At 42.2% G+C, this 16,710-nt stretch overlaps 1 protein-coding gene across 4 annotated transcripts in view; it reads left to right on the top strand.

The window, feature by feature from the left end:
* Nucleotides 1–16,710, top strand: part of ntrk2a (neurotrophic tyrosine kinase, receptor, type 2a) — a 97,437-nt gene that overhangs the window by 14,814 nt on the left and 65,913 nt on the right. For 2 of the 4 annotated variants that reach the window (XM_030418270.1, XM_030418272.1), the window contains exons 6-13: nt 1,719–1,852; nt 4,169–4,301; nt 4,508–4,579; nt 4,730–4,957; nt 6,141–6,167; nt 6,625–6,636; nt 7,304–7,341; nt 7,457–7,556. In XM_030418270.1, the coding sequence (XP_030274130.1) occupies nt 1,719–1,852; nt 4,169–4,301; nt 4,508–4,579; nt 4,730–4,957; nt 6,141–6,167; nt 6,625–6,636; nt 7,304–7,341; nt 7,457–7,556 (744 nt within the window). Of the gene's footprint in view, nt 1–1,718; nt 1,853–4,168; nt 4,302–4,507; nt 4,580–4,729; nt 4,958–6,140; nt 6,168–6,624; nt 6,637–7,297; nt 7,342–7,456; nt 7,557–16,710 lie in introns of all 4 variants that reach the window. The other 2 variants (XM_030418271.1, XM_030418273.1) reach the window with 2 other exon arrangements.

Below are 16,710 nucleotides of genomic sequence, written 5' to 3' on the forward strand. Positions count from 1 at the left end.
AGAGGGTCGTAGCTGTGTGTGTGCATGTGTGTGTGTGTGTGTGTGTGTGTGTGTGTGTGTGTGTGTGTGTGTGTGTGTGTGGGTAATGTAACCTGCTGATGGCTGTAGTGGCAGAAGAAAGCTGATTTACCGAGAGCCTGTTAAGATGTGTGGTTCAGATATGGCAGCTGGCCTGCCACCAGTGAAATGACCGGGTTTTTGTGCGTCTCGCTGTGATTGAGTGGGTTTGCTGTACTGATAAGTGGGTTGCCCTGGTGATAAGGATTCTGCCGACGGACAGGAGAGGAGAGAAGAGGAGGAAGAAGAGGAAGACGAGAGGACACAAGAGGAGAGGAGAGGGTTCGATAAGAAATCTGTCCACTTTTATCTGCAGCAGCTGTCGACACCCATTTCTTCTGCTCTCTTCTTTTGGTTCTTGTTTTCTCCCTTTTCATTTTATTCTCTACTCTTTTTGCCACCTCCTGTGTTGGTCTTGTCTCCTTATTCCTTTTTCCTATCTTCTTCTCCTAGTATGCTCTCTTCTTCTTCTTCTTTGTTTGTTTGTTCAAATCTCCTGTGTCCCTCTCTTCTCTTTATTCTCATCTTCTTTTCTTTGCATTGTTTTCGTCTTCCCTCACTTGTCCTCTCTTTTTTAAATTCTCCTCTCCCTGTTCTTGTTTTCTTCCCTCCTTTATTGCATATTCTGTTTTGTCCTTGTTTCCATTTTCTCTTTATTTTGTTCTCGTGATCTCATATCTTCTTTTCTCTGTTCCAGTCCCTTCTCTTGTCGTCTTCTTGTCTTCTTCTCTTCTTCTCTTCATTCTTCTATTTTCTTTTTCTTCTTCCTCTCTCCTTCTGGTCTTATTGTTATTGTCCTCTTCTCTTACTTGTCCTCTCTTTCATCCCTCGTTTTTGTTCTCGTCTTCTCTTCTTTTGGTCCTGACTCCTCACCTCTTTCTCCTCTCGGCTCATCTTCTCTCTTGGTTCTCATCTTCTTCTCTTCTCTTCTCTTTGTCCTCTTTTCTTTTTTCTTCTCATTGTTATTGTCTCCTTACCTTATTTGTCCTCTCTTCTTGTTTCTTCTTCTCTTTCCTTTGTTCTTCTCTTCTTCGTCTCTTATTTATCTTTCTTAGCCATGGATGCTATTGGACGGGGGGGGGACAAGGGTGGCAAGACTCTGATTGAGTCTGATTGGTCATACTCAGGTCACCTCCTGGTCAGCACTGTACACACACACACACACACACACACACACACACACAGAGTCACCAGTGTCTTTGCTTTGACAGAGGCTTCAGACTGTGTCCAATCAATTTAGTACTTGGGCTGCTGAAGACATGCACTAGTAATCAGTGTAACCATCACTGTGTTTGAACTCTGTCTCTTTGTCTGACTGTTTGATTGGGGTGAGTGTGCTTAAATGGGAGAGAGAGAGAGAGAGAGAGAGAGAGAGAGAGAGAGAGAGAGAGAGAGAGAGAGAGAGATTGAATTCGAGGTCTTCCTTTGTGTGTCTGTCTTTTCACTCGGTGGTAGTGGGTGTGTGTTTGCCTGCTCTTCCACTCTTATTGTCGAGCCGGTTACGTGCCTTGTGTTTCAACTGAAAAGAGTTGGCCATGAAGTTTGCTTCCTTCCCTTTCTCTCTCCCTCCCCCCCCTCCTCCTCCTCCCCTCTCTCTCTCTCTCTCTCTCCACCTCTACACCCTCCTCCTCCTTTTTTCTCCACTCCCTGGTTGTATGTAGAGGTTCCCATGGCAACGTTGAACCCATCCAGAGTGACGTTAAAGGAGGGGGGGAAAGTGGACTTGTCTTGTACGACCTCTGGGGTGCCGTCACCTGAGCTGATATGGAACATGGCGTTGGTGTCCAACTACCATGTAAGGTTACACCGCACACACACACACACACACACACACATACACACACACACACACACGCACACACGAGTAATACTGAGTAGTTGCGATATTCTTAACCTTGACACGTTTTAATTGGATTCCAACATTTGAATGCTGAACAGCGTTTTTTTTATTCTTCATGTTAATTCATTGTTTAAACCTGCGATTTCCACACAGTTGTAAAGATTTTGAGTGGTGGCTGTTGAGGATTGCGGATTGACTTATTATTGAAAACAAGCGTAGATGTAATCGTTATAAAAAATTCACTAGATGTGTTTTATTCTAAGTGCTGAATCGTAAGCAACTGGACTTTTCACCTCTCATCCCAGAGGCTTCTTCAGTTCTGAAGTGAAGTTCAGTTCTGAAGTGAAGTACAGAACTGAAGAAGCCTCTGGGATGAGAGGTGAAAAGTCCAGTTCGCATACGATACAGCACTTAGAATAACCATGAGCTGGATGACTGAGAACCTTCATCAACAAGATGCTTTTTTCCAACAAAATATTATGTTTCAATCAATATCTGTTGGCAGTGAAACTTTCAAAAACAAGATTTTCACTACAGTCAAAAAAACTGCTTTCTCTCTCCGCTTGCCGCACATGTTTTAAGTTCCGACTCGTCAAATAGAGCAGCGTGGTCAGTGGCTTCTCGTAGGACTCCATGGTCAAGTTAGCAATAATACTTAATATGCATCATCCGGTGACATCTCTACATAAAGCTTGCTGACGAACATAATGAGACCTATTATGACTTTTGGACTGTTAATGTTGTCAAACTGTTGCAGTGTGGTTAGGTTTAGGCACACAACTGCTTGGTTGGGTTTAGGAAAAGATCATTTGTGTTAAAATAACTGCATTCAATCTTGTATCTTACGTATCATAAGTGACCTAAATGACACAACTTACATCATGTAATAATAATAATAATGGATTTTATTTAAAGGCGCCTTACATAGCACTCAAAGACGCTGCACATAACAACAACAACAGTACACCAAAAAAAAAAAAATCAGGAAAGATTTTAGTGCAGTTTGTGAAAGATAAATAAATAAATAGGAAGATGCAAATTACAAGTGCGATTGTATGATTAGTCTGATATCGAGTAAGCCAATCGGAATAAGTGTGTTTTCAGGAGGGATTTAAAGGTGGAGACAGTGTCAGAGGTGCGAATGTCTGGTGGGAGAGAGTTCCAAAGGCTGGGGGCAGATCGGCTGAAAGCTCTTGACCCCCATGGTGGTTAGGCTGGCAGATGGGGTGAAGAGCTGGATGGTAGAAGAGGATCGGAGAGTGCGGGAGGGTGTGTGGATATGGATAAGTTCAGCGAGGAATGATGGTGCCAGGTTGTGGAGGATCTTGAAAGTGAGGAGTAGAATCTTAAAATCAATGCGGGATCAATGCGGGTAATGTAACTGACGTGTGCCTACAAAGAACAGGCTGAATAAGTAGATAAAAAAAAAACAATTGTATCTGACTTCCTCAATTCACTGTTTAAACCCAGTATTTTGCCACAGTTGCAGTTAAAGATTAGGCTACACTGATATTAATTAGTTGTATTTAGACTGAAGAAGTGGCTCGTGTGAACCAAATTTGTCCATTTTGCCAAGTCCAAAAGTAAGAATTATGGAAAAAACTAATACAGATGAAGAATAGAAGAATCTTAATTCACAATGTACAACACACACGCAGGTTAAGGGCGCTAGATGAGGACCTGGAGGAAACACACGGGGAGAACACAACATGCAAACTCACAGAAATGCCCCATAGCAGGATTTGAACCCTTCTTGCTGTGACAGTAACAACAGCACTAACGACTGCACCACCACCACAGATAGATGCAATCTTTTCCAAAAACTCTGAAGATGATTTTCTCCCACAAAATAGTATGTTTGGCCCAGTATTTGTTGGCGTTTACCTTTTCAAAAACATAGATTGTAATTGCGGTCAAAATACCGTTTTCTCTGCTGCACAAAGGGAGGGCTGCACCTGTGTTAAGGGGGCGGTCTAACAGAGAGGCGTCTAACAGCTCAAATTTATACTTTTACATTTATGTAACCACAGCAACAAAACACCTAGTTAAACTGAATGACTATTATAGTAAATAGCTTTAGTTGTTGCTAAAAAAAAAGGGATCCTATAATGCATCTACATAGTCTTGGCCCTCGGAGCATCAAGGAGTCATCCAGCTTCCTAAATGTGAATATTCACCATTACAGACTTTATGGTCAAATGCAGTAATCCAACGTTCACGTGTCGCGTGATCGTGAGCTGATATATGTGGATGTTTCTTTTACTAACTCAGATCGAGACATCCGGACAGATTTCGGTGCTGCGGCTGTCCAACTTGTCGTCGCTGGACCACAACAGCAAGATCAGCTGCACAGCTGAGAACATTGTCGGAGAGAAGGAGTCCTCGCTGCTTCTGGACATACTATGTACGTCTGACCTCTGGCAGGCCGCCAGAATTCAGCGTAGATTATTGTGTATATTTGTCAGGGAGGTACAGAAGCAGCGGCTGGAGTACCTCATGTTTAAATCAGTGTTTTTGCATGCTTCACTTCTTCTGAAATGCTCTTTGGCCTTGTCTTGCTTTCTATCCTGCACTTTTGCTAATAAACTCTGTTTTCTCTACGATACTCAGTTCCTCCCAAAATCACTAAACTGAGCGACGCAATCCCAGACCATCACTGGTGCATCCCCTTCAGTATGTCAGGTAAGACAGACATCCACACGCCGTTAATCTTATGCGGTTTGACGAGATCACAGGACTGAATGCCTTCCCTGAATCTCAAATCTTGTCCCGCGTATGATAATCCCAGCAATGAGATTTACGTGTTTATTCCTGTTTTTGTAATCTTCCCAGGAAACCCAGAGCCACAACTACAATGGTATCTGGATGGCAAAGCAGTGTTGGAGGGGGAGTACATCATGACCATGATCCATGACATCACAGAGAGAGAGTACCACGGCTGCCTGCAGCTGGACACCCCGACACACCTCAACAACGGGCGCTACACACTCGTGGCTACAAACAAATTTGGGACGGACCAAAAGGAGGTCGAGGCTCACTTCATGCACAACCCTTCGGACGGTGAGTAGCACCACTGCAAAGTGTCTCGTTTTCTGCTTCCTGATGTGCATAAGAAAAAGATAGTTGTTCTTAAATATTAAGCTTTTAGATTCCATAAGAGAGTACAGAGCTGAAACAATCGGTCAAAAGGGAAATATCCCTACTTTTAGCCCCTCAAATGTGGCGATCTGCTGCATCTTCTTTCTTCAATATATTTAATTTCTTCTATTCAAGACCGCTGATGTGACCTGAAACATTTAATTGGAGTACATTTGTTTTCTTTCTTCTTCCTTTTCTTTTTTTTACCTGCAGCCCTTACAAACCCTTGAAATAATGGTGTTGGTGTATCAGTAGGATTACACAAAAACTACTGAACACACTTCCATTTTAACTTGGATGTATAATGGATCTTGGCCCAGCAGAGCACTATTAATCTTTGGTACAGATCCAGTCAAGGTCGTCACCTTGCTTTCAAAAGAGGGAGTGACATAACGAGATGAAAAGAAAATTTTCTAAACAATCTTCAAAAACAATTTTTAAGCAACCTAATGAAAGGGTTGTCTGAGGTCAGAGTAGATAATTACAGCGGGTAAAAAATTCTCAATGGAGCATCAAAATGAATGTTGTCACATTTGCTTGATAACATTTTAGCACATTTAAAGGTAATTATGCTCAAAGTGATGGGGAGAACACTGATCACTTCTAAAATGGGGGTAGGGATAATCCACAGTGCAAATGACATCCCACTGATCTGGATAAAGGGACAGATCCAGGGATCCCTTTCTCACTTTCTTTAACGTTGTGAAATGCTTTTTTAATATTTTTCGTTAATCTCTCATGGAGTGATTAACGCATCTGTTGGGCCTTTGTGGAGCTATGCACAATACTGCGTGCCATACTAATTGTTTTAGAGTTGCTGTCACACATTTCAGTCGTGCTTTTCACCATTTCTGGCTGGATGTCGGCATGTTACTGTCAAGGCAGTCTTGTACCTGAAATTCAGTAGTAACGAGATTTGAAGAAGAAGCTGTTAATATTTTGATCATGCTGAACACATACTGTGATTTTGTGCATATTAAAGTGGGGTTTCTTTTAGAATAGATTGCAATACTTTAAGATCCAGCCTGATAATTTAGATATAGGGGATAATATCTATGAAACATTTGATCAAAGAGAACTTTTAATCCAATCCTTTATTGTGCAGGAAATGAGAAGGAGCCTTACTATTATGGTGAGTGAAATGAATTTTAACATCCATAACACATCCATTTTAGATTCATGGTGTATCTGTGTTTACATATCAGTGTTTTTTCTGTTTAACATCATTTTCATCCTCATCAATTGACACAAATTACATTTTAGAAATCTTTGTCTTTGTCTTTGTCTTTTTTCTCTCAAGTTGCTGAGGGTGCGTTACATACCTACACTAGGGCTGTTGTCATGTCTGATGTCTTATTTGTTTCCATTCCCATGTTGTGCATGTCAAATGTATGTTTTGTTTGTTGGTGTGTGTATTGTGTTTGTGTAATAGTTTATGGTTTTTGAAAACAAGCTCAGAGAGCAGGCATGACTGACAACATTTTTTTGTGAAATGCATGTCAAATAATTTACAGCTTCATTGTTTCGATATGTTCTGAACCTAATTTGTCTCTGTTGTCTCTTTCTCCGACACCTCATCCCTTCTGCAGATGTAACCACAGGTACTGCTACGCTCTTATTTGCACACTCGGAGTTAAATTAATTAGCCAATCGCTATGCCCCACCAACTTTAGTTAACCGTCTGAGCTCAAGAATCCATTTGGTTCGTGAGCTGTAGTTTCCCCTGTAAACACACCGACCTCTTCAACCTGCCACCTGGTTTTGCTCCTCTTGAGGCAAGAAGAACAAAGACTCAATCCATTATCACAAGATAACCTCTGAACATACAGTTAGTAAACATCATGCTAGCTAGCTAATTCTGTAGTGTGACTAAACATTATCAGTATTCCGTTTTTCAGTCGAACTCTGTCACTTTTCTGGCGTCTCTCATGTTGAATAACTTGAAAAACAGGGCACCAGCACCACAAAGCTTTCGAGGCTTTTGTCATCTGAAAACGACTGACGCAAGTCAATCAGAGGCGGAGTAGGATCTTTAAAGAAACACAGTAGGATCCATTATAATGCTTATAATGCTGGAAATAGGCCGTTGTGTTTGGTAGTGGGGTTGTAACATTTACCTCCTTGAACTACCGCTGAACAAGCATGTGTTTTAAAGTATTGATGTATTAACAGTGAAGTGTTTGTTATCAGATTCTGTCCTTCATATGGCTGCAAAGCACCACTTGCTGTCCGTCTCTATTCATTTTTCTCTCTCTGCTTCATCCACAGAGAGCCCACCTGTAGACCCACCTGAAGACAGAGTCGCTGTGAGTGTACCGTTGTGCTCCGGATTGCTTCTGACTGTTGTTGACTGTACAAAGTTTAGTTTTCATATTTCTTCATTATAGGTAAGTAATTACTCTTTTTCTTCTCTTTGTGCAGGTGTACGTGGTGGTGGGCATCGCTGCCGTCGCTTTCACTGGCTTCCTTCTAATGCTGGTTATTCTCAAGTTTGGAGGGAACTCTAAATTTGGCATCAAAGGTAAGACTCCTGACTTTTATCTGCGTTTGTGGTCTCCACCCTGAGGGGGGGGGAGGATAAACAATAAGGAATTCATCTAAAAGAAATGCGATTTGTTGTTTGTGGATGTCTAGATCAAAGCTATGGGCTAATATAGTGGAACATGGATGGCTTCATGGATACATGCTTTGTAATGAATTCATCTGAATTATTCGTTCACACTAATATTTGCCGTGAAAAGCACTTTAAGATAGTTCAGTGAGTAAATAAATGAGTTGACGGACGCTGTAAACTTTCAAAGGAGGAAATATTTCAGGCTTGATTTACGACGATGGTGCATCAATTGAACAGAACAGGGCCATTGCCTGTGGCGTAACCTTGGAGCCCACACACAGCGCTGCTGTAGCTCCTTAATGCAGAAATATAAACCCAGCTTTAGTCTCACTTGCTTAGTGAGACTTGGTTTAACTTGCATGGAACACATTACAGCTGCCGTCTCCTTGCTGTGGCTATCTATGCTCAAAATTGAAGATCTGTAGCTGAAGTTTCAGTCGAAGATGATGAAGTCACATGATCTCAATGCAGATTATCACCATGTATCTATGAATCCATCCTGTTCAGGGTGTACCTGCTGTTTGATGGAGGGTCACCAGATCTCAGTGCTGTTGGTGAATAACATGCATGTCGACTTAACTGAACTGCTGTGGTCGCCATTGTTGAATCAACCCCTGATGCACACACACATACACACTGTGCGACTTCTGCAGTGCGACTAATCTATTTCCTGTTGTAGAGTTTGTTACACTGACCTGCTAGAACTGATCTGTGTGTGTTTCGCTCATGTTGATGCTTGGCTGATGTTCTTTCATTCTTTGTGAACTAACGATAACAACACCTAACATCGGTCTTCCCGTTTCTACACATATAACAATGTTTATGCTGTTTTTTTTTTTTTCAAATATAGTCACATTCAGTGTGCTGCTACAGAACTGTAAACAGACGCTCATATTTTATTTCCTTTGGCTCATTTGCTTTGTTGAGAAAGTGACTCGAGCCGAGCAGATATACAGTAGCTGTGTGAAAATCCCAAAATATGTAAATGTGGTGGTGGTACTGTTTTGTGTACCTTCCATTCAGTTGACTCAGTTTAGTTTGGTTGAATGAATACAATGCCTTCATGATAAGCAAGCAAAAGGAAAATATAGCGTTTTCATAGAGTCATTTTGTGCTATATTCTTTTCTTTTTTTTTTAAAGATGCAGTTGTTTTTAGGAATGAATAACTTTTGGCACGGCTTTAATCTTTCGCCTTTTATGCGGCTGTGGAGGTCCACATTTGATATTCAAATTTACAGAAAAAAAACCCACAAAAGCGAATGCAAATGTAGAGACATAATAAATGTTTTCCACCAAGTGCATGTGAGTGTGAATGTGTATGTATGTGTGCGTATGTGTGTGCGTGTGCGTGTGTGTGTGTGTGTGTGTGTGTATGTGAGACTCTCGGTTGCACTGTTGAAGAGTATTTTGGCAGTGATTGATTTATGGCCCCCCAGAGAGGAGGAGAGCGAGACAGATGGGGCAGCTAGTGTGTGTGTGTGTGTGTGTGTGTGTGTGTGTGTGTGTGTGTGTGTGCGCGTTCATGGTCTCGTGTGCAGTTTCTTCCTTCTCCAGGAGAGGTGAATGAAGCTGTTTCGAGGGAAATGATCTCTCTAGCGTGCCCCTATATATCTGGATTTGTGTGTATTTGTGTTCGAGCATTTTTGCACGTGTATGCACTTCAGGTCACGTTACAGTTTTGCCCTTCCAATTGCTCCTCTTGAGCCTTCATCCTTCTCTCCTTCCAGTGTCGACTTCCTTCCCCCCCTCCTCCATGCACATACATCCAGATGTATGTGCCCTGCAGCGTGTTGATGTTGGGTTAGCGAGCGGAGAGAGAGATTGAGAGATAGTTTACCGTCAGTCAGAAAGAGAATTGGAGAGTTGTGAGTAATCCACAGCAACAGTTGTGCCCACATAACTGCTGTGTGTTAGAATCCTTCACATATTTCATATATCGGACCGACGACCAAAGTTAATTTCAAACGGCAGAAATGCAACCGCAGATGGCGGCAGGCTACCAGCGCCGATGAAAAACAAACAGCACTTTGTCAATGTGTTTTTATCCAAATCATAAACACGAACACACACACACACACACACACACACACACACACCTACACCCACATGAAGACAGTAAGTGCTGACGATGGAGGATGAACTCGTGATCAGAGAGTGTGAAGAGAGCGTGTCAGGCCTCGGTCCGTATTGAGCAGGTGTGCATCAGAAAAGCTCAACTCGCCTCAGTGACTCTGGATTAAACCGCTGTCCGTCTCTCTCCGAGCCACCGCTATTGTACATTATTTATAGCGGCTGCACTATTCTGCTCCTCTCTCATCAATAAACATGGGCAACATTTGGTGCAGGTTACCTCTCACGATCTCCTCGCCGCTGACACGCACAGACAGCATGGCTATTTTAAATACTGTATACATACAGTATGTAGGATATGTTCTCGCTCTGGCAGGTGGGAGTAAGCACATATGGTTGAATATAAGATGAACCATATGGTAGTGATAAGGTTGAGGGGAGTTGATGCTGATTTAGCATTTGCGGATATTCTGGACCATCTTGTTCGTCTTAGCCCTCGATATGTAAAAAGCTGTTTCATCAGATTGTTTGGTCACTTCGGGCGAGAGCAACAAGCTGTAAACACAACTCTAACATATTACCATGTGAAGTTACAGATATCATGCTGGCGAACAAACGCTTGTTTATAAAACCAGCAGACACGTATGTGGTGAAACCAATACGCATCTGCCTTTTAACAATGCTTTGGTCGGCAGCCATCTTGGCAATGCCCTGGCCAGTTATTTCTGGCGAACAAGACAAGGCTGGAACATTTTGTACAGAATCGCCAGTCAGATCTGATAACCCACTTCCCACTTAGGACTTTGTCTAAAAATACAGCCCAAAACACCTTTTTCTCCACAGGTTAAGCATGTGCATGATTTCCCGACACTTACTTCTTTTTCCAAAAAGAGTGCTTGAACACATGTGAGTTTAATGTCTCACCTTTCTTGGTGATCTTGTGACTTAGCTTGATATCCTCCTCCGCCGTGCTTATTAAGAGTCCGTCTGCAGCTGCACCAAACAGGTCAAAACTGGCGTGAATCTCAACTGTTCGCTCCGTCGATTAGATATTGCAATTGGTTGATATCTTTCCGGCTTTAGCTGCAAAGCAAACATATGAGATATGGGATATGTCTCACAACCGGCATGTCTGACCTTACAGACTTTTCAATTATATTCAAAATGCCCTTCGTGGGCCGTCTCTCTTATGATGTCTCTGCTTTAACTGCTAAATGCTCCATCACGTTCACCAGCCAGTTGCTAATTTTGTCTCTTTGACGGAAAACAGCAGCTGTGGCTAAAAATGACGCTGATGAGAGCGGAGAGAGTGAACAAAACATTCAAGTTTGCTTGCTGTAATCGAAGTCAAACAACACGTTCTCATACCTAAACAACTGAATAGGTCAAATGTCATTGTTAGCAAAACAACATGGCCTTTGCAGCGCAACAGCGCGCTGACCTCCTGCCTATACTGCCTCCTTTGCAGCTGTAATAATCACTGGAGCCACTAGAGGTCACTGCTTAACAAACATTACATATGGGTCGTAATAAGCTGCTTAATTTTTGACGGATGTGATTGTCTTTCTGATGAGGACAGTTTTGAGTTCAAAGATATTAAATGGCAAAAAATTGGTTAAATAAAAGCACTGAGTACTTAGTACCTTGTTTCTGGATAGAAATGTTGCTTGAATCCACTACACAATGGATCAGCAACTTAAAAGTAAAAAGGTGTTGCAGTACATGGATTCAATCCAGAGAGACTCAAAACAGAAATTTCTCTCCTGTCTTAGTTGTCTGGACGTCATCATCATTTAGGATCTAACCTGCTCACAAACGAGGCTAAACCTGTCTGATCAATATGGCCTTCCATTGTCGGAGAGAAGGCAAATCAGGTTTGGTGAGACTATTTGCGTGGTCTGAAACAGGAGGAAGCAGCTACACCGTCTGAGTCTGGGTCCAAAATACCACGGCGAGGCTACATTTCACCTAACAAAATTTGGAGTTGTGTCCTCGATGAGTCCTCTTGGCCACAAATTGGCTCGCAAGGAAGGTAATCTTGTAAAGTTGAAGAGCCGGCAGCTGTTGTTATTGAAACTGGAGTATAGAAAAGAAATTAATACATGTGGAATGGATGTTTGATAGATCAGATTTATTCAGGAAGTCTTTTTGAAATTAAGAAGTATTTTGGCAGAGAGATGCATGAAAACTTAGATCTGGACCCTGAGGAGCCCAAAAAGTGCCAGCGTGATGGCTTAAAATCGGTCCGCAGGAACAGTTTCCACAAAAATCACACATAACGACCGTCCCAGACTGTCAGCAGACTGCACAAAGAGAAAACAGATCACGAGGGCAGGCAGAGAGGGAAGGACGCGGCAGCTTCATGCCCTCGAAGCACCTGTAGGGAGGCAAGCGTCAACGCCAACCTGAGTTCTGATGCAGGAGGGAGACGGAAATGTCAAGATGGGGGAAAAAAAAACAGGAGTGATTGAAAGTGAAACAGAAAATGTGAAGTGGGGGGAAAAAGTGAGAGATGGAGAGGGAGAGAGAGCGAATGCTAAAATTGACATTTGACAAGAGGCGAGATTTGGAGAAAGAGAGGGAAAAAAAAAACAGGAAGGAAGTGGCAGACGGGAAGAGATTAGAAGAAAGCAAAGAGAGAGAAGAGGAGACGCTCGAAAGCAGATGTTAAAAACTGAAATAGAGCGAGGCAAAGAGGAAGAGAAAAACAGAGAGAGATGGAAGGAGAAAGTCCTCTCTTGTCCACTTATCAATGATTCATCATTAGTGCAGGTTTCAGTTTTCTCCTTGTTTGGTGGAGTTACACTCCTCCATCTCTCTCTCTCTCTCCCTCTCACACACACACAGCTCCTCACTGTTTATCGATCAATATGACACCCTCAAGGTCAGCAGAGCTCTATTCCCGGCCTGAGGCACTATAGAGCATGCTCAGCGTACCCACCACCACCACCACCTCCTCCTCCTCGTCCTCCTCCTCCTCCTCTGCTGCTGCTCCTTCCTCTCCCTGCAGAAAAAGCAGCTTTTGCCTCCAGCTCTGACGTTTTTTTTTTTTTTTTTTTTTTGACAAACACCACTCACCCACAAAACTTTTGCGAAGGAAGCAAAAACTGAATGAGCCGAAACCACAAAGTAAAGAGGCTGAAAAGAAAAAAAAAGAAAAGCGCTCTGATTCTGTTTTTAGGTCCGGGCTGAGTATCGAACCTCAATACTTTCAGTGGACTGACTGAAATGTGTCTCTGTAGTATCAAAATGTGGAATTAAAAAAAGCCTGGCTGTATTCTTAGACTCGGTATTCTTTGATCAATCATTTCTTGATTGAAACCGTATGAATTTGTAAGTTTCGGCTCGATTTTCTTCAGGCAAAGTTTGCGTATGCCTGCTTTGAGGGATGAGAGTGAACACATTTGGCCAAGTTTGGCTTTTTTTTTGTTGAACACAGAACGGCAGAACGCTTCTTGTGGAAAAAGTAAAATCGATTGATGCATGCTTACATTACAAGGATCGCATGTTGTTGTTGTTTTTATGTTTAACTATTCCTAAAATCCTTGTGACGTTGCCAGAATAGAGGCTGAGGTGGGGCGTCTTTACCGAAACGTCTGTGTGGCCGGAATAATCAGTTTGATGAGAGTTCTGTCCTTTTATTTTTTATATTGTTTATTCACTTCGAGAGGGATCCAGCACCCCGTACTGAAGCAGTATACGTGAGTTGAGCGCGTTGTCTCTTATTTGTCTCCTCACCACGGTAACAACTTGTTCGAAGGTCAGTGGGTTTTTTTAAAAGCTGCAAGTGCTCACATTGAAAAGTAGACACTTGAGCTGCTGTGCAATTTAATGCACAATAGTTATGCAAAAGAAAATGTGAAACAACAATGTATAGATTGGACCAAAGTAAGAAGCCATTGACATTATACTGTTAATCCTTTGAATGAGCACACCTGTTTTATAGCAGGTTCTAACTCATGTATTAAAATCTTTGCTTCAAATATAAGATGGGAAGATCAAGTCTATTGTGCTTGGACTGAATAGTGATATAAAATAGAGAAAAAAACCAATACCAGTCCATTCGACTTGTGAAACCACGGTTATTTTGTCGCCTTGTTGGGCCTCTTCTCAGTCAAGTCAATGTGTTTGTTGTAGTTCAGCAAAACATTTGCCGACTAAAACGTTCTCATAACCTACAGAACTGATGGCTGACGCTACAGAAATAAAACGCAGGGTGTAATAAACTTTAGTTCTGATCACCGTCACCCAGACGTCATCCTGTCCGGATGCGTAACTGATAAATCGAGAACTACAGTATAACACTTTGACAGAACATTTCTGTTTTAATCGGCACAGCTTTTCTCGCCTTTGCGGCAGACGCCACTCAAATCTGTGCGTCGTGGTAAATGTTCGAGGCAGATATACATGCAGACGAGAGGCGAGATGAGATCTGGATGAAGCAGACAGCAAAACAAAGCTTTTAATCAAGAATGGACTTTTAAATGTTCCCTTCCCTTCAGTTTAAAGTCAGTATGATGCATTTATAAGACCGAGGCGATTATGACAAATGGCAATGTGACGCCGACATACCCACTCACATCTAAGCCGAGGGCACAGTAAATAAAGTTTTTCTCCGAATCCCGGCGTTCAACACAAATTGATGGATGGAAAACACGGCCCTGGATGTGCTGGTGTTTATTCATTCACTGAATGGTGTTTTTCATGGAACAGTTGTGTTTGTTTGCAGATTTTAGCGCTGAGAGCTGGAGGAAGAAAAGACTAAACGCCTATGGCGGTTCCTGAGGGCAGTGATTGTTTGAAGAGCTGTGAAAACGGAAAACCTGCTCTTTTCCAAAGTGAAACGTTGCCTGAAGACCTTGTCTGTGCACTTTCCCGACTTTTTGTACACATCACACTTGATAAGCGATTGATTTTTTAGGGGTGCAGTTTCATCTAGATGTCTGTTGTGCAGTCATCTCGAGATGGACGTACTTGGAGTTCAGGTTTTGATGTCAGAAGAACACTAAATATCAGCGCCTAGTTGCATTTGTTGTTACTCAGGAGGTGTTCTGGTGTCTTTACTGATAACATAATTGCCGTCTTTTTGTTGTTTTTTTTTTATTTTTCTTCGGATACACCGCTCATCGTGCGTCTGGTCAGCTCTGCTGCTGTTTAGCTTTGAGTTGGCTGCACCTTTATAGTGAATAACATGACAAAAAACAAAAAAATCATCACCTTCTAATGAGGGAATATGCACAGTATTAACCTCGGCCTCACTGCCCAGCAGGCCACTAACATTACAAGCTTTACAGCTTTACACAAAGATGCCAATGCAGTATTTCTGCAGTTTGGATTTATTTTTCACACGAAGCTATTATCGGTATCTTCTAGTCTTTCCAGGAAATCTACACACAGCAAACACACACACACACACACACACACACCAGTGAGGATCCTGCAGCGAATCAGACAAGAGGCGACTTATTAAAACAGCTACCTGCATCCGATTTACTACTCTTTGTTTAGTTGGCTTCAAATGAGGCTTAATGCTCACACAGTTTCTCTTGACTCATTAGCCAAACAACATGCTGGTGCCTAAATCAACAGGCTGACCTGCAAAAATAACAATCGTTGAGCTTGTGCAGTTACTGGCCCTCGCTGATTCAGTCTGTAGTAAGTCCTGACAGTCCAAGACTGAAATACACACTCACATTCCAGGAGATTTCCAGTTCATATGCCGACATTCCCTGAATTTCCATCCAAAATAAAGTTAGTCCGCTGGGTCTTGACATTCTCAGATGGGAGAGAGATGAAGACCTTTGTGCTGATCGTTGCCTTAGCTTTGTTGTGTCCAGGTTTCATGCTTACAGATGTTGAAATGCAGCGTTCCTCATTAAAACTATCCAGGGAACGCCGTCTTATTTCAGCATCTTCATGCAACAACGACAGACAGCAAGGTGGGCGGGACTCCAGCTCGATGTGGTCAGTGTTACACGATGACGTAGACACGTTACGTAAACCGTGGACTGCCGACGAAGCATCTCAGGCAGTAAAAACCAGGCGCTCTGCTTTCTACAGGAATGAATAACTGTCTTTGACTTTTTACATGCACAAAAAAAGTAGTTTTATAACATACGTTATGACAGGAAGGAGACAAATCCAAAAAGCACATGTCCTCTTTGATGTATTTTCCATGTTTTGCTCTTTAAAGTGTTTCCATCGTGCAAAACCTGCAGAATATATTTAATAGGTATCGTAGAAATGTGACAAACACAGCGCCCGCGCCGCCACACATCTCTGCTTCAGGTTATCAAACCGGAGACACGCGGCAGCAGCTCGTTAGGAAAGTGGTTTCCTGAATAAACTGATTACAGGAAATGGAAGCGAGTTGAAATCATTAGCTTTAATTGTGATCAGAATGCTGCCTGTGATTTTCCTTTTCCATTACTTTTTTAAAAGATATGAAAAGCGCCCATGTGTGAAATCGGACACAGAGAACAATCAAAAGCCTTAATGGTCTATTTTGAAAAGGGGAAGCGTTGGTGGTCAGAGAACATGAAGATAGTGACCATCAGCGTCTCTCTCTCCCCCCTCATTCATCTTTGTCATTTCCTGCCTTGTATTGGTCCGTCTGACCTTTGCGAAACAGGCAGAGCAGTGGAAAAATTAGATAGTTGAAATTGGAAGTGAAGCGAGGGAACAGGACATTATGTGTGTGTACGATCTGTGCAGATGAAATCATCGCAGAGCAGCTGAGGAGTTAGAAATTGTTCCCTTTTTGAAATACGAGGGCTTTTTAAAAAAAAAAATCTGATTATTTTCCACTTCAGAAAGGAGGCACTTTAAAAAATGGTTAGTGTGACCTCATTTAATTTTGCCATATATGTTCCCCCCCCCAAATACATATCAGAGAAAATAAATGGGCTTAAAACGGTCATGCAAGGAAATCAGCAACGCTTAGTCAGCACATGCACCATCTACATATTTTAGACGTTAAAGACGCTAAAG

This window comes from Sparus aurata, chromosome 5 (genome assembly GCF_900880675.1).
Source record: "Sparus aurata chromosome 5, fSpaAur1.1, whole genome shotgun sequence".
Classification (NCBI taxonomy): domain Eukaryota; kingdom Metazoa; phylum Chordata; class Actinopteri; order Spariformes; family Sparidae; genus Sparus; species Sparus aurata.